The sequence below is a fragment of the Dendrobates tinctorius genome, unplaced genomic scaffold (assembly GCF_039654945.1).
Source record: "Dendrobates tinctorius isolate UK_male_01 unplaced genomic scaffold, ASM3965494v1 ptg000103l, whole genome shotgun sequence".
Classification (NCBI taxonomy): Eukaryota; Metazoa; Chordata; class Amphibia; order Anura; family Dendrobatidae; genus Dendrobates; species Dendrobates tinctorius.
This window is the reverse complement of record NW_027361771.1, coordinates 39683354-39702169: the sequence shown is the minus strand read 5'-3', so window position 1 is coordinate 39702169 and position 18816 is coordinate 39683354. Positions and strand designations below refer to the sequence as shown.

At 44.3% G+C, this 18816-nt stretch overlaps 1 protein-coding gene across 1 annotated transcript in view; it reads left to right on the top strand.

Moving 5' to 3' along the window:
* The first annotated feature begins 566 nt into the window (after nt 1-566).
* GDF10 (growth differentiation factor 10) overlaps nt 567-18816 on the top strand; it is a 38552-nt gene continuing 20302 nt past the window's right edge. Inside the window, exons 1-2 of the mRNA XM_073588258.1 lie at nt 567-923; nt 4865-5772. Of these exons, the coding sequence (XP_073444359.1) occupies nt 704-923; nt 4865-5772 (1128 nt within the window). The 5' untranslated portion in view covers nt 567-703. The remainder of the gene's footprint in view (nt 924-4864; nt 5773-18816) is intronic.

The following is an 18816-nucleotide window of genomic DNA, read 5'->3' as shown; positions in this document are numbered from 1 at the left end:
TACCACAGTTAAGCAGATGATGACACGGGGAAGATCTGTTCCATATTGTTAAGAAACTCTTAACACTTACGTAAGATCCCTTTCATTCTTGTCATATAAGTCCATTAATGTGCTAGGTTGGAACTGTGGTTTATTTTGTTTGTTTTTGCTCTTGAAATTAAAATTTCAATTATAATAGATTAAACATGAATATTTAAGCGTGTGGCCGTTATCATGTATTTTTTACTATTTCAGCACCAGTGTGTGATTGCAGTTTAGGTTTTTTTTTCGTGCGCACCAGTTTAATAGCCGCAATGTTATGTGTAGGAATAAATTGTAGATGAGACGTCTAAGTGCGGAGAAGGATGACGACTGCAAAATAAATACATCTTGGGTAAAGGAAACTGATTAGATGCAAACTGGAAATGCATCCCAGGGAGCTCTACAGTAAAAATGAGCCCCTCGCAGTAATAATCGTGTGCCATCAACTAGCATGAGGTGAGCGGTGATTGGGCGGGAAGGCCCAACCTCACTCCCCCCAGCCCCTGTGTAGAGCTGTAAACTGAGCTTTGAATGTGACACCCGGGAGAAAGACAGAGCAACACAGACATCAGCAGGGAATAACCTAGTCACTGGGAGAAAGGGGAGAAGGAGACCACAACTGCTCAGAAGCATATAGAGTAGCTATCATCACAGTGGTGGCTGGATATAGTGTATCCCCTTTATGATGATGTCTCAATATTGGATGTTATTACTGTTCCTGACTATGGTTAAAGGAAAGCAACCACAGGGCTCTGCCTCAAGCTCTAACCCAGCTCCAGGGTTGCTGCTACCCACCACAGACCCCCTGTCAATGCACATGATGAAGCTCTACGAGAAGTACAGCCGAGATGGCAGTCGTCCTCAGGATGGGAATACAGTGCGGAGCTTTCGGGCACAGCCAGGTAAGCGTAAACCCATAGGGGTCCATACTGAGGGCAAAGCATCCGAATATCCACAATGTTACGTAACGCAATCCAAAGGGTCAGTTTCAACTCTTCAGAGAGTGGCTACACTAAAGGGCACTTCTAGGTTACACAATGGTTTCATCTCTTTGCTCAAAATAAGTCATGGGCTTGATGTCCGCATTTTTTTTTATAATCACTCACCTGTACGGTATCTTTTAACTATGTGCGCCGTTTAACTATCAATACCGTAAAGAGAACGATGGACCCTAATACATCATTATAGCATCAATTCTCGTAAGTTCAAGGTATAGTCTATAGAAAGTTTAGAAAAACAATCATGGAATTTGTTAGAGAAAGGACTACACTGATCATTATGACCATAAATGATAGCGTCACTCACTTTGTTCTTAAATACAATACACCCCCATCTCCTTCTATATAAACAGTAGATGCTTCAAGTAATTTATGATCTGATATAAAGCTCGTTAATGGACAGATCCTACAGCAAGTAGTGAGGATGCATGCAGTTGTGCCGGATTTGTGTCAGTTTCCAGGTCCTCTCTATAGCCAAAGTACTCACCAAACTACAGCATCTTCTATCCAGCCCAGTGGAGTATCTCACTGTTAACACAAGATATTTCTAATATTGAGGTGATATACAGTAATTATGCTTAGGTTCACACAAACATATTAAAAAAACAAGAGTTTCATCCAGAAAACTCAATTTTTTTTCCACTTGTCATGTGTGCACTCTGTATGCAATTCACTTTTCTTTTATTTTAACAGCAGCAGCTGTTCTTAATTTACAAGACCATTTACAGTTTCCTATGTTAAAGAATTACAACGTATACTTATGGATTTTTTTGTTCACACCCATAGGCTTGATTGGGCAATTCTCATCCGATTTACAGAAGAAACTAGATTTTTTTTTGACACACAGATTCAATCTGTGAAAAAAATACTCGTGTGCAGTGCCCCATTGAATAGCATTTGTTCCAAGTGTGGTCTGACAGCACTGGGACCAAAAATATGGTCCTGTGAATGAGCCCTTACTCTGAGCTTCATCAGTTTGATTGGATCAACTGGATCCTACTAAAATATTACTCGCTTAACTGATTATCTTATTTTTATGGCTACACACACTAAGTTTAGGCTCACACTAGTGTTTGAAGTTCCATTTTTCCATTCTGATAAAGAAACAAAAAAACACCCAGAACTTCTGGAAAAAATGCTCATTCCTGGGACAGACAAATATTGGAGCCCAGTGGGTTAATACTGCGGTCTATTTAGTTTTGGGTGGCTGTCATTTTGACAAAAAAAATTGTGCAGCAGGCTGCTTTTTCCCCAGTAACAATGGCAGAACTTGTGACCTCTGTTATGAGGCTCCAATTCAAGTGTGAACCTAGCTTCATTGTAAATGATGTTTAGTGGAGAACCCTACTAGCAAAGTCCTTAGGAACAATTTTGTCCCTTCTCATTCTAAGAGGATATGATGCTCCTATGAGTAAAAAGGCTGTCTGGGTTAGATAATCAGTTTTAAGAAGAATTAAACCAAGGGGATCTAATGTTCAAGACCCTCAGCTATTCTGTCATTCTCTCTGGTTACTCAACATGCTCATACATAACGTGGACATAAATTAGAGTTGGTATCATGTAATGCTTCATTTTCCCTTTGGTTGTGCTGCAGGGAAATGTACTGGTTGTTACTGGATTCACAAGAAATCCTATTATGAAAAGGACCCCTCTAATAAAAAAAGGATAAGCCATAATTGAATTACTATTTAATTACATTGAAATCTATATTTTTTGGGGGTAAATGGATGAAACCTCCTGTAAGTCCTTCCCAAAGATTGACAAAGAAAGGCTAGTGCCTGTAGCATATCACAAACATTGCTCATCTTACCAATGCCACCATCAGGGCAGTACAGGTGAGGCACTAATCATGGGCTCTAACTAGAGTTAAAAGGGGCAACCAATGTCTGTCATTTGACACCTTTCACCCCCTAGTCATTGCACGGGATCCAAGTAGTCATTATGATTATTTAGGGCTTTTTTTCATTCATTTCCTCCTCCCACTAAGGACTGATCATATTGTCACCCTTTGATTTTCTTCCACAAAGGTCCATAAATTACAAACAGGATCACTGTGTGAATATGTATGAAATTGAATTAACATTTGGACTGATCAGATGGGTGGATTATCAACCTGCCACATGAACTTCTCATATATATCACAGTTTTCATTTTAAAATGGTTAGATCATGCAACTGCAGCATTCATCCGTAATCTGTGCTAGGATCTGGCAGCAGGTCCTCAATGCCACTAAAGTGCCATCAAAGGGGAAATTAGGTACTACATAGTGCTCAATGAAATCAATGGCCTGTCTACAAGAAGCGTAGATGATTGGGACCTTCAGAGCAAAAGATGGTCTTTGTACATGAGGATTCTGAATGCGAAGACCCCTTCCAATAACCCTTAACTTCCTAATGCATTTTATAAACCAGAAAACTCCTAGGACTGTCTGTCTGAAATTAGTCAGTTATGGTTATTGTAATTTTTAGACTGGCAAATTTTTAGTGGTTGACTGTCAAAGACCAGCCACCACCCAATAGAGAATTGAGGAGTACCCCCTTTCCAATCCTCTCTCTATTTGCCCTATATAAAGTAGAGGCTATTTTACTATCACCAGGACATCTGTATAAGGATGGAGTTAATTGATCTAATTATTTTCAGAACAACTCTGACATTTTGTACAGAAATAAGCCCTGTGCTATAATCCATTTACCCAGTGGCTTTACTAAACAAAAGATAGAAAAAAATATAAATACTCTGCCCCCCAAAAAATAAAAAAATGAAAAAAAAAAGTAAATTGAATGTGTGACATAAAAATGAATATAATAATAATATGATAATAACATGAAATATAATGCACTCACAAACTTTAACTCCTTCATTTGTCAAGTAAGATTATATAAAGTGGGCTCAGTAGAGCTTTTCTAAAGGGAATATGTCAGTAGGATCAACCTTCTAAGCCATCATAGAAAGTTGAATAAAATGATACCTTGATATCTGTCATCCGATGTTTTATTCCAGAGTAATTCACATTTTTCTTGAAGTGCACAATTAAGACCTATGGATAGGACATAGATTTCCCTGATAATTTGCCTCCAGAGCTTATTTTAAATAAAATGGCACATTACCAGTGTGAGAGACATGTAATGACTAACAGTCTGCTCCAATGATCTATGTGTCTCACATTGGAAATGTTCCCTTTCATTTTAAAAGAAGCTGTGGAGGCAGATTCTCAGGGAGTTTTATGTCCAGCCCATAGATCTTGACATCTCATTTACATATTAAGAAAAACATGGATTTTATTCCACTATCTATGACCTGCATGCCCATATAGATGGCTTAGGAGGGTTGGTCCTAGTGACAGATTCCTTTTAAGTACATTATATGTTCAAATAATTGGTATCATTAAAAACTACAATGCAGGTAAAAAAAAAAAACATTTAAGGAAAAATAAAAATGAAGTTATGATTCTAAAAAAAGTGGGAAAAAAATTTGACTTACCATGAAGAGGGTAATACCTGATTATTCTAAAAAAAAGCAAAAATGATAAAAACATATTGATAGTCCAACAAATAGTAAAGGTAAACTAACATACAGTGAGAATGCCTGAGATTGGTCTTGAAAACGCAACCTGACTAAGCTGTAGAAGTGAACGATCCTTTGTGAGTTGGGTGACTTGGCTTTCATGTGAGCATTAACAATACAGTATATTAGAAGTTTGACAAATGCTTCTATGGATAACTTAATCATGCAGACACACTGAGGGGCCTGAACCCATACATTCATCATGTGTCCAATCTGTCCATGAAAAATAAAGTGTTGGCACAAATATTCCTCATATGTAATAAAGCTTCTTTATCTGACAGATTTTATGGCTTCCCGTCCCACATATCGCTTCAATTTAACATCTCTACAACAGTCTGAAGTTGTCTTGGCTGCCACTCTTCATTTTGGACCTGACAAAGGTCCCAGGCCTCCCAAGGACTCATTCTGCAAACGCTCCAAGAATACGTCCTGTCGTTTTCTGCTTCAACCACAAAATCAGAGGGTTAGTGTGGTCTTTAAAAGTATTCTTCATCAAAGAGATTTAGGTCTGGTGAAGTGGAATATCAGCATTGCTACATCTAATAAAAAGGATGCCTGGCATGTGAAGGATATAACTAGCATTATAAAGGAGGCCCAACATCAACAAGACTTCTTCATCTCAACTGAAATTGATTTTGGTCATAAACTTTCTAATATTCATGAAAGTAATCCAAGGGAAGCCCCATACATCTTAGTATTTGCCAACGATAGGGCTATATCAGAGCCTAACAGTGTGGCAGTAACTTTACAAAGATACGACCCACTCCAATCAATTGTTGGTGATGCCAAGCAGCTTCCCAATGCATCTTCAGAGAGCAGAGTGAGGAGAGATGCCACATTTTTGGCTTCAACCCATAATAATGAACTACCCGATGTTAAGTATATTCACTATAGCAAGCAGGACCTGTGGGAAAGTACATACAAGTCACTAAAACAAAAGCCCCAAAGGAAGGAGCGGAAGAAGAAGGGGCATGAAAACACTGATACGTTGCCCAAATCTCCAGTCCTTCACTTTGATGAGAGGACAATGAAGAAAGCTCGGAGACGCCAGTGGGATGAGCCAAGGGTCTGCTCCCGTAGATATCTCAAGGTGGATTTTGCAGACATTGGATGGAGTGAATGGATTATATCTCCCAAATCATTTGATGCTTTTTACTGCTCTGGTATTTGTGAATTTCCTATGCCAAAGGTAAGAAGTTAAAGAAGTTAATAGTTTGTAGAGTAAATGCTGATTTCCAAACTTGCTAATATTCCAAAGTGGTACACTAGGACTAAACCACTGAGGTCAGTTTGATTGGTAGGGTTCAAACTTATGTGGACCAGCCTTATGAACGTGACACAAGGTTAAATCCCAAATGTTTGTTTTACTATTGTCATTATCGCTTTAGCCCTGTTGGCCTCCTTAGCCTAATTTTTGTTCTCATATTTTCTGAGCATTAATCATGCCCGAGTAGCCTATTACATTTTCCAAACTTGAAACAACTGATATTTATATTACGAAGGATACTACATAGATTCCTCCAGAGGCTTTACTTAAAGGGAACCTGACAGCTGATACATGCTGCTTGATTCAAAGGCAGCATGTGTCAGACACTGGTTGTATGATTTCAGCTAGGTATGTAATGCCACAGTGTTTCAAAGAAAAACATGGCATAATAGGCACCGTGGACCAAGCCTCAAGACAGAATATTCGGAAAGGTGACATCTCCCCACCCACTATCAATGACTGACAGGTCGTTCCTTATACATGCATGCAGGAAGAGACTTGTCAGTCACTGGGATTTGGTGGAGAGAAGCCATCGAGGACCTGTCTTTCCATCTTGCTTCCTTAGCAGCTCAGTCTCTGGGCTGGCTTTTAAAGTATGTTATTCTCTTAAATCAAGCCCATTATAACTCTTACAGCAAGTTCTCTAAGCTAACTGACTAATCTCTCATGAAAGCAGTGTTTATATTCAGAAAGGGTGTCAATACAATGTTCTCACAATACAATGTTGTGAAAAGCCTTAGCCGGGGTCTTCGGTGCTTGACCTGCAATAGTCATCTATCAGACCTGGATGAACAAGGGCTGGGCCCCGGGTCTTGACTGGCACGAGCAGCTTTGCAGACCTTGAATCTAACGAGTCTTGTCCTCAGGTCTTGACCAGCGGGACTGGACCACTAATCTTGACAGGCGTTATCTGGACCCCGCTCACGGGCATACAACAACTGGTTTAGGTCTCCTGGCATGTTCCGGTGTCTCGGCCTCGGCATTCTGCTTAGCGCGCGTACTGCTTGTCTCATCCGCCTTGTTAGTCTGGCCCAAGGCTGCCACTAGGAATTTCGGGGCCCCATACTGGCAAAATATATGTGGCCCCCTTGAGACTCTGCCCAGGCTCCACCCCCAGTTCCACCTCCACCCTAGCTCCTCCTCCACCACGCCACAAATAATAAATACCACCACTTCATGAACAGATCATATATAACAAAAACATAATACCACATTAAATGGAGAGATATCACCATACCATGACCAGATCACATATTCTCACCACATTGTGGCCGAAAAATACCATATACAAGGGACAAATACCATCTCACCATGACTACACCATATAGATAAATACCGCAACATCATGACCAGATCTAATCTATGAGAACATCGTTGTAGCTCTCATATACTTGCATTGAGAGCTTATGACTAGAGATGAGCAAATTTGATGAATAAGTGAGGACCTGAACAATCTATATCGCTTACCGAATAAGCTACAGCAGGAACCTGGATACATGGAGCATGCTGGCTGATCGGCACCACAGCTGCATGTGTCACGGCTGGGCTGTGTTAGAGTCACAGCACATGCATGGAGAGCCCAAAACAAAGGGTCTCCATGCATGTGCTGTGACTGTCACACAGCCACGACGGCACATGCAGATGCGGCGCCGAACAGCTGATCATCGGGAGCGCTCCAGGTATCCGGGTTACCGCTGTAGCATAATCGGTAAGCACTACAGCTTGCAGAATAAGCAGGCACACGAAGATATTTGCTCAACTCTACTTATGACATAGCTTCTGACTTCCAGCCAGTCAGAAGCTGCGTGTACAAGATGGCACCGAAATACCAGAGTGGTGCTGAAAATTGGTGAATATTTCGGATGGTATAGGAGGTAACTTCAGTTTAAAGGGACTGTCAGCATAGAATGACTGTTCAAAAAAAGTCCCTCCATTCTGTCTCACATTGGGCCCAATCATTTCAATTCACCTTGCCACCTGCTTGTTTTCCCTCTAAGTGAATCCCCTCTCCTTCAATAGACAGCTCTGGCTTCATATCAACAGAGAAGGTTGGAGACAGAGGGAAACCAAGCAGGTGGGAAGATGTATTTCTATGATTGCCCTTTGTGAAGCACCAAGCACCTGCACCTGGACTTAGTTGAATAGTCATTTTTGGGTGACGGAGTCCTTTTAAGGCAACATTCCTGTGATGGAAACAAAAAAAGCATGCATCGAGACAACAGCTCTAAACAAAATGTGTGCACCTTGATGGATCCACTGCAGCGCTTTGGCTTCACGGATATAGGTGCAGTGCCCCAGACATGCAGATTTTAGGAACCATTAGTGAATATCGGTCTGCACTTGGCCCGCAGTGCATGGACTGGCCACGGGTCTCCTGACCTGAACTCAGCAGCCTCACAGCATGTATGAGGATGCTGGTCAGGAGATTGGCGCCCAGTCCACGCACTGCTGTGCAAGCGCAGACCGATTTTCCCCTTTCAAAAATTACACTGCCATAATAAAGATTTTTGCCAATCATATCAACTCACTTGTATCAATAATTCCCACCCCCATTCCAAACCCCAAACAAAACTTCTAAGCTACTGGATTATCCTGAGCACTGCTGCCTTGGGCATTTGGTTTTCCAGCAGGTCAGGATCATCCAGTAGCTTATATATACTTTGCTATTGGGTAGTCGAAGGGGGAGGGGGAAGGAATCATTATACAATCATTCCTCCCCCCCTTCGACTCCCCAATAGCAATGTATATATACGGTAAGTACAATCATACTGAAATGGTGGACAAATGAATACATGGACTTGTTGCTTACTCACACAGCCGGAGTTGCCGCCGTGCCCACCACCCAGTCAAGAAGAATCTAATGGTCGTCCCAGCCTGCCCACCAAATAAATGGCAAGTGTATATTATTGCATATATAATCAATGATTATACACTACAAAAAACTATCTTTATTGGTAATTATTAAAAAACGATAAATTATAGAACGCAAATACACCTCAAAACATAACTGTATGTTTTTATGAAGAAAAACAAATAAATAAAATAGGAGTCAAGAGTAAGCCCGTGTGCCCACGTAGCGATTGTTAAGCATTTTTGCCGCGATTTTCGGCGTGAAAACTCTGCGAAAACGTTTAAAAATCTTGTACATGACACGCCCCATGCATTCCTATGGCATTCCGCACATGCTGTGCTAATGCTGCGCTTTTTTCCGCTGCGGAGTCGCATCGCGGAAAAAATCGCAGCATGCTCATTCTTTTGTGCGGAATCGCAAAGAATTGCCGCGATTCCGCACCCATAGGAATGCATGAGAACCGCTTACTTCCCGCATGTGGCTATGCCCACCATGCGGGAAGTGAAGTGTCTCGTGCGGTTGGTACCCACGGTGTGGAGGAGAGGAGACTGTCCTCCAGGCCCTGGGTACCATACCCCTGTAAAAAAGAATTAAAAATAAAAAATCGGGGTATATTTACCTTCCGACATCCCGCGCTGCATTCCCGGCCTAAGCGTTCCCAGTAATGCCTTGCGACAAGGTCCTGTGATGACGTGGTCTCGCGTGACTCTAGAGGTCTTGTGAGATCGCTATACTATCGCGAGACCAACGTCATCACAGGTCTCGCAAGGCATCGCTGGGAACGCTTAGGCCGGGAATGCAGCGCGGGACGTCGGAAGGTAAATATACCCCGATTTTTTATTTTTTTTTTAGCATTTTAACATTCTATCTTTTATTATTGATGCTGCATAGGCGGCCTCAATAGTAAAAAGCTGGTCACACTTGTCAAACACTATGTTTGACCAGTGTGACCAACCTGTCAATCACTTTCCAAGCGATGCTTCAAATCGCTTGGAAAGTGCTTGAATATCGCACGCGAAAATCGCGGCAAAATCGCGATCATAATCGCGGTAAAATCGCGGTGAAATCGCGAGGGAAAAAACCGCGCGATTTCTGGGAAGGAGTCCGGTTTTCTGTTTGCGTTTTAACACACAACGTGGGCACGTAGCCTAAAGGGCTGATCACCCCATTTAGTTTACTAACTTTTATACAGTCATAATTCAAAAACTCTTTAGGGTATGTTCCCACCGTCAGTAAACGCTACGGTAAAGTTGACCCCTTAAGGAACTTATCTAGTTATGTGGTGAGCACTTTGAACCCCCAAGTGCTTGACAGTTTATAATGTAGAGCCATAAAAATAAAAAATCTAATTTTTTTTTTACAAAAATGATCTTTTCACCCACAATGTTTTATTTTCCCAAGTGTAACATGAGAAATTGGACCCTAACAGTTGTGCAATTTGTCCTGAGTAGGCTGATACCCCATATAGGACTACGGGCTGAGCTGCAGGTGGAGACAGTCAACATACTGGTACTGGGCAGCACAGTCTGTGCTAACTAAAAGGATAGGACTACGGGCTGAGCTGCAAGTGGAGACAGTCAACATACTGGTACTGGGCAGCACATTCTGTGCTGACGAAAAGGATAGGACTACTGGCTGAGCTGCAGCTGGAGACAGTCAACATGCTGGTACTGGTCAGCACAGTCTGTGCTAACTAAAAGGATAGGACTACGGGCTGAGCTGCAGGTGGAGACAGTCAACATGCTGGTACTGGTCAGCACAGTCTGTGCTTACTAAAAGGATAGGACTACGGGCTGAGCTGCAAGTGGAGACAGTCAACATACTGGTACTGGGCAGCACATTCTGTGCTGACGAAAAGGATAGGACTACGGGCTGAGCTGCAGCTGGAGACAGTCAACATGCTGGTACTGATCAGCACAGTCTGTGCTAACTAAAAGGATAGGACTACGGGCTGAGCTGCAGGTGGAGACAGTCAACATGCTGGTACTGGTCAGCACAGTCTGTGCTTACTAAAAGGATAGGACTACGGGCTGAGCTGCAGGTGGAGACAGTCAACATGCTGGTATTGGTCAGCACAGTCTGTCTATGCTGACTAAAAGGATAGGACTATGGGCTGAGCTGCAGGTGGAGACAGTCAATATGCTGGTACTGGTCAGCACAGTCTGTCTATGCTGACTAAAAGGATAGGACTACAGGCTGAGCTGTAGGTGGAGACAGTCAACATGCTGGTACTGGGCAGCACATTCTGTGCTGACGAAAAGGATAGGACTACGGGCTGAGCTGCAGCTGGAGACAGTCAACATTCTGGTACTGGTCAGCACAGTCTGTGCTAACTAAAAGGATAGGACTACGGGCTGAGCTGCAGGTGGAGACAGTCAACATGCTGGTACTGGTCAGCACAGTCTGTGCTTACTAAAAGGATAGGACTATGGGCTGAGCTGCAGGTGGAGACAGTCAACATGCTGGTACTGGTCAGCACAGTCTGTCTATGCTGACTAAAAGGATAGGACTACGGGCTGAACTGCAGGTGGAGACCGTCAACATGCTGGTACTGGTCAGCACAGTCTGTCTGTGCTGACTAAAAGGATAGGACTATGGGCTGAGTTGCAGGTGGAGACAGTCAACATGATGTTGGTACTGGTCACGGCACAGTCTGTGCTGACTAAAAGGATAGGACAACGGCTGAGCTGCAGGTGGAGACAGTCAACAATGTACCTACTAATCATGGTCGCTGGAGATTCGTCCCGCTGGGCCCTGGCTCACCCCATCAGCTCCCTGGCTCACTCCATCATCAGCCGGGCCCCCTGGCTCCCCCCTCATCAGCCGGGCCCCCTGACTCCCCCCATCATCAGCCGGGCCACTGTCTCCCCCAGACCTCCATCTTCAGCCGGGCCCATGACTCCCCTAGACCTCCATCATCAGCCAGGCCCCTTGCTCCCCTAGACCTCCATCATCAGCATGGCCCCTGGGTCCCCCAGACCCCCATGATCAGCCGAGCCCCTGGGTCCCCCAGTACCTCCATCATCAGCCGGACCCCTGGCTCATGGGTCCCCCAGTACCTCCATCACCAGCCGGGCCCCTTGCTCCCCCAGACCATCATGATCAGCCAGGCCCCTGGCTCCTGGGTCGCCCAGTACCTCCATCATCAGCCGGACTCCTGGGTCCCCCAGTCCCTCCATCATCAGCCGGACCCCTTGCTCCCCTAGACCTCCATCATCAGCTGGGCTACTGGCTCCTGGGTCCCCCAAACCCCCCATGTTCAGCCAGGCCCCTTGCTCCCCTAGACCTCCATCATCAGCCGGGCCCCTGGGTCCCCCAGTCCCTCCATCATCAGCCGGGCCCCTTGCTCCCCTAGACCTCCATCATCAGCCAGACCCCTGGCTCCTCCAGACCTCCATCATCAGCCGGGCCCCTGGCTCCTGGGTCCCCCAGTCCCTCCATCATCAGCCGGGCCCCTTGCTCCCCTAGACCTCCATCATCAGCCGGGCCCCTGGCTCCTGGGTCCCTCAGTCCCTCCATCATCAGCCGGGCCCCTGGCTCCTGGGTCCCCCAGACCTCCATCATCAGCCAGGCCCCTGGCTCCTGGGTCCCCCAGTCCCCCATGTTCAGCCGGGCGCCTTGCTCCGCCAGACCTCCATCATCAGCCGGGCCCCTGGGTCCCCCAGTCCCTCCACACCGACGCCATGTAGGGAAGTTGGGCTGCCTGTAGTGAGAGGCAAAGGGTTGGCGCAGTGTAGGTGTGAAAGCGCTGCGATAAAGAGAAAGGGTGCCGTATTATAGTTTGACCATTAGAGGGCAGTGGAGAGTGTAAGAGTGGGACTGAATAACTGTCATTGGTCAGAGAAACTGTCAGGTGATAGTGGGCGGAGTTACCAGGACTGGTAGTATAAAAGGCTGAGGGAAGGTTCTGGAAGGTTCAGTCAGCAAGGGGAGCACACTAGAGAGGAGGTGCTGCTGCGGAGATAGACAGTAGAAAGGCTCTAGAGAGGACTGACAGTTGAGGCGGTCACGGTGGGGGGTGGCCCAGAGTTCGGTAGCCGCAGACGAAGACGGCCTGTGGGTATTGAACGGACGGTGTACTCAGACTGGTGAAGCGCTGTGGTGGATGGGCCTAGGGCAGCCACAGTGAAAAGAACCACAGAGGACGCCACGATTATAGTAACAAAGGAAGTGAAGGTACCCGGGTCTGTGTACAAGAGAAGTGTAGAGTTCCTGTGGTGAATTGCAGTGGTCGTCAGAAAGACAGCCAATAAAAGGACCTGTTAAATACAAACTCTGTCTCAGTCTCGTGTCTGTCTGCGGCAAGAAGCGGGTCACCCCCCGTCGGTCACCCTACCTACACATGATGAAGGTCCACTCTGGGACCGAAACATTGTTGCTTTTGGACTGCATTAAAATTTTCATAATCATCAAAAGTTGAGTGCCAAGTTTTCTCTTGATATTACTCATGGGTTGGGATCCTACTTAGGCACCACTCACAGCAGTGCCACGTTATATCTTCTATTCTCTTCTATGCCCTGTCTGTAGTGGCATAGACCTCAATGTATTGCCCAATTGGCTAAGAGGTGGGGGTGACCTGTTGAAGCATATACCATGTTTAGTCATTCAGGTAAACAGGGTGAACAGTAGCGTGAATAGCCACTTGTAACTTCAACACCCATAGTACAGAGTAGAAAGCAGTGTGAGAATTCTCTTCTTACCTCAGCTACCCTGGTATTTCCAGTATTAGATCAGGTAGACAGGGTGGACAGCAGTGTGAGCAGCCTCTTCTTATCTCAGCACCCCTGGTATTTCCAGTATTAGATCAGAAAGTATGGACAGCAGCCTGAGCAGCCTATTCTTACCTCAGTCGCCCTGGTATTTCCAATATTAGATCATAAAGACAAGATGGACAGCAGTGGGAGCAGCCTCTTCTTACCTAAGTACTTCTAGCATCTCTAATATTAGATAATATAGATAGGGTGGACAGCAGTGTGAGCAACCTCTTCTTATCTTACCACCTCTAGTATCTTCAATATTAGATCAGTTAGACCGGGTGGACAGCAGTGTGAGTAACCTCTTCTTATCTTACCACCCCTAGTATCTTCAGCATTAGATCAGATCAGATAGACCGGGTGGACAGCAATGTGAAAGCATTTTCTTACCTCCACACCCCTGATATCTCCTGTATTAGATTGGGAAGACAAAGGGACAGCAGTGTGAGCATCCTCTTCTTACCTCTGCACCCATAGTGTCACCAGCATTAGATCAGATAGACAGGGTGGACAACAGTGTGAACAGCCTCTTCTTACCTCAGCACTTCTGGTATATCCAGTATTGGGTCCATTAGACATATGAATGGTGAAATATGGCCACCTGAACCTTGGTTTAGGGTTACATTTATAATTTATACTGGGTGGTTATTAACAGGTTAAATGATAGATTCACCTCACAGCACCAGCACTGCTATTCAGTGGCATAAATAGAGTCCCATGGGCCCCGGGGCAAAATTTGGACTTGGGTTCCCACCTTCATGATGGTCAGATGTATGGGCCTTTGTAGGGTTCTAGATCCTATATAGACATATGGGTTCACCCTTCATTAAGTGGAGGTCCTGAATCTAACAGATTCACTAAAAATTATTAGTCCACATATACAAATCACTACATCATTGATGTGCTGCTCCATATATGTAATCTGCATCTGAATTCTGCTGGCAGATTTTTAGGGCAATAGAAGAATTTTCATGTATATATAAAAAACTGCATTAATGTCTAACACCAGATAAGACACAGCCTACGATGGTGTCGCTGTGCCCAGAAAATACTTGTTCATACTCTTTTTAAGCAGCTCTTGAATCTGTCAGCAGGTTTACTCTCCCCATCTGAGGGAAACATAAAATAGAAGCAGAGACAATGGCCCTGACTCATAATTTGCAATTTCTTTTTTTATTGAGTTGTGCCAAATTGTTCAAAATGGCGCATGTGGTTAAAAAATGCATCTTTTGGTTTTTAATTGTTTTTGTGACTTTTCAGAAACAAGAGTCGCAAAACCTTTAAAAAAGTTGCATGGTGGTGGGAGAAGCACGGATTGGAGTGAGAAGCACCAAGTAAAAAATATGACTTTTGGTAAATGTTGGATTTCACGAATCTGCCTAAAACATCTCGATAAGCAAAGTTGTTGAGGAAAAAGAAAAACAAGACTTAAGAAAATAAGACAACTTGAATAGTGTAACATAACTTCGAGAGAATAAGTTGTAAATTCTAAAACCACTAAAAAGGAGAATATTAACCCCTTTCTGTCATGTGATGTACTATCCCGTCCATGTGCCCTGGGGCTTAATTCCCAAGGACGGGATAGTACGTCATAGCCGATCAGCGGCACTCACGGGGGGAGCGTCACTGATCGCAACCGGGTGTCAGCTGATTATCACAGCTGACACCTGGCACTATGTGCCAGGAGCAGTCACGGATCGCCCCCGGCACATTAACCCCTGGCACACTATGATCAAACATGACCGCAGTGTACCGGGGACATAGGGAAGAATTGTGCAGGGAGGGGGCTCCCTGCGTGCTTCCCTGAGCCCCTCGGAACAACGCGATGTGCTTGCGTTGTTCCGAGGGCCTCCTTTCTGCAGGCCCCCAGATCCAATATGGCCACGGGGGGCCTTCGGGGTCCTGTAGGAAGGCGGCTTTCTCAGTGCCTGCAGAGAGCAGGCGCTGAGAAAGCCTCCAGAAGTGCCTGTCAGATCGCTGATCTAACACAGTGCACTGCAAAGTGTCAGATCAGTGATCTGACACAATATAGTAGTGTCCCCCAGGACAAAATAATAAAGTGAAAAAAAAAACAAGTGTTAGGCTGTGTGCAGACGTACCTTTTGGCCCTGCGGATTTTTCCGCGCAGAATGGAAGAAATCTGCAGGTCTTCCATTTTTCATGCGGTTTTCATGCGTTTTTTGTGCGGTTTTCCATCGCGGTTTTCCCCCTGCGGATTTGGTGACAGGGGAGATGGAAAACCGCACAAAAGAAGTAACATGCTGCGGATTTTGTACCGCGGGAAAACCGCGCGGAAAAATCTGCAGCGTCTGCACAGCGTTTTTATTTTTCCATTGATTTTAAGGCTACTGTACATCACAATGCAGAAATGCAACGTTTCTGCGCGGTAAAATCCACTGCGGAACCGCAGCAAATCTGCATCGTGTGCACACAGCCTAAAATATTTTTTTTAAAATTCCTAAATAAATAAAAAAATATTCCCTAATAAATTCTTTCTTTTGTAAATGAAAAAAAACAATAAAAGTACACATATTTAGTATCGCGGTGTCCGTAACGACCCACCCTATAAAACTGTCCCACTAGTTAACCCCTTTAGTGATCCCCTTCAAAAAAAAGATACAAGGCAAAAAAACAATGCTTTATCATGATACCGCCGAACAAAAAGTGCAATAACACGCGATCAAAAAGACGGATATAAATAAACATGGTACCGCTGAAAAATGCCATCTTGTCTCGCAAAAAATGAGCTGCCATACAGCATCATCAGAGAAAAAATAAAAAGTTATAGCTCGCAGAATAAAGTGATGCAAAAATAATTATTTTTTATATAAAATTATTTTTATTGTAGAAACGCAAAAACACAAAAAATGATTTAAATGAGGTATCGCTGTAATCATACTGACCCAAAGAATAAAGCTGCTTTATCAATTTTACCACACGCAGAATGGTGTAAAAGCCCCCCCAAAAGAAATTCATGAAATGCTGGTTTTTGTTTATTCTGCCTCCCAAAAATCGGAATAAAAAGTGATCAAAAATGTCACATGCTCGAAAATGGTACCAATAAAAACGTCAACTCATCCCGCAAAAAATAAGACCTCACATGACTCTGTGGGTCAAAATATGGAAAAATTATAGCTCTCAAAATGTGGTGATGCAAAAACTATTTTTACAATAAAAAGCATCTTTTAGCGTGTGACAGCTGCCAAACATAAAAACCCGCTATAAATAGTAAATCAAACCCCCTTTATCACCCCCTTAGTTAGGGAAAAATAATAAAATTAAAAAAATGTATTTCCATTTTCCCATTAGGGGTAGGGCTAGGGTTAGGTTTGGGATTAGGATTAGGGGTGTGTTAGGGTTAGGGCTCGTGTTAGGCTAGGGTTAGGGTTGGGATTAGTGTTAGGTGTGTTAGGGTTAGGTCTAGCGTTAGGGCTAGGGTTAGGGGTGTGTTGGGGTTAGGGTTAGGGCTAGGGTTGGGATTAGGGTTAGGGGTGTGCTAGGGTTAGGGTTAAGGGTGTGTTGGGGTTAGGGTTGGAGTTAGAATTGGGGAGTTTCCACTGTTTAGGCACATCAGGGGCTCGCCAAACTCGACATGGCATTTGATCTCAATTCCAGCTAATTCTGCGTTGAAAAAGTCAAACGGTGCTCCTTCACTTCCAAGCTCTGCCATGTGTCCAAACAGTGGTTTACCCCCACATAAGAGGTATAAGCCTACTCAGGACAACAACTGCACAACAACTTTTAGGGTCCAATTTCTCCTGTTACCCTTGGAAAAATAAAAAATGATTTTTTTATTTTTATGCCTCTATGTTATAAACTTCTGTGAAGCACTTGGGGGTTCAAAGTGCTCACCACACATCTAGATAAGTTCCTTTGGGGGGGTCTAGTTTCCAAAATGGGGACACTTGTGGGGGCTTTCCTCAGTTAAGGCACATCAGGGGATCTCCTAGCGCGACATTACACCTGCAGACCATTCCATCAAAGTCTGCATTCCAAAACATCACTACTTCTCTTCCAAGCCCCAACGTGTGCCCTTACAGTAGTTTTCTCCCACATATGGGGTATCAGCGTACTCAGGACAAATTGGACAACAACCAGGGCCGGACTGGGACTAAAATTCAGCCCTGGCATTTGAAGTTACACAGGCCCACTAGTCACATGGTGACTATATAATATTTTTGTACAGTTGTAGGTTACAAGAAGTGAGAGGAGATTAACACGACTATATAACATGTAGTCAGAGATGTGCCCAGTATTTCAGCTCAGACCTATTTATTGCTTTTAGGTATAGTACTCCTCCCAAAGCTCTGTCCCCTTTTGTATGCACGATGACAGAATTCCTGGCAGAACTGCTATCCATTGGGAAACCAGACCCCCTGGTCATAGCTGCCCCTATCATACCTCCCAACTTTTGAAGAAGGGAAAAAGGGACAAAGACTGCGGCGCGCACAGCCGCAAATTTTAGGCCACGCCCGGCCACACCCATTTCACAACTAGTCACACTCATGTCCACGCCTAATCGCACCAATTTAGCACTGCTGATCACACTGACTGGTACTGAGGGCACAGTGGCTGGCATTATGGGCACACTGACTGGCACTAAGGAAGAGAGAAAACAGAGGGAGAGAGAGAAAAAAGAAAAAGGAGAGAGAAAGAAAGAACAGAGAGAAAGAAGAAAGAACAGAGAGAGAAAGAAAGAGGGGAAAGAAAGAAAGAACAGAGAGAGAGAAAGAACAGAGAGAGAAAGAAAGAAGTAAAGAAAAGAAAGAAAGAGTAGAGAGAAAGAAAGAGAGGAAAGAAAAAGAAAGAAAGAGGGGAAAGAAAGAACAGAGAGAGAAAGAAAAAAGAAAGATTAGAGAGAGAAAGAAAGAACAGAGAGAGAGAAAGAAGATGAGGGAAATACAGAACAGAGAATGAGAAAGAAAGAACAGAGAAAGAAAGAAAAAGAGAGAAAGAAATAAAGAAAGATTCTATAAAGATACTATAGCAGCCCGGCTCCCATTGTAGTGCCCACCTGAGCCTACCGATGCAGGACATATCATGATCCGCTCACATGACCGGCATCCCTGATTCCAAGGCGATCATGCTGTCTGCGCTGTCGGAGGAGGACACGGTGATGGATCTGAAGCATTCCTGGTTCCGTCACAATCTCCTCAAGAAATTATCTCATTTCCGGTCAGCTTCCAGCACATCACTTCAGGTGGAACGTCATGTGTGTGTTTTAAAATGCTCCTCTGGGCTCCGCCGTGTACTCCTGTGTCCGTGGGAAAAGCCCGCTTTGTATGCTTCGTACACACTTGGCTCCGCACATCCCGTACACATATGGCTCCACACCGTACACACACGGCTCCGCTCCGTATA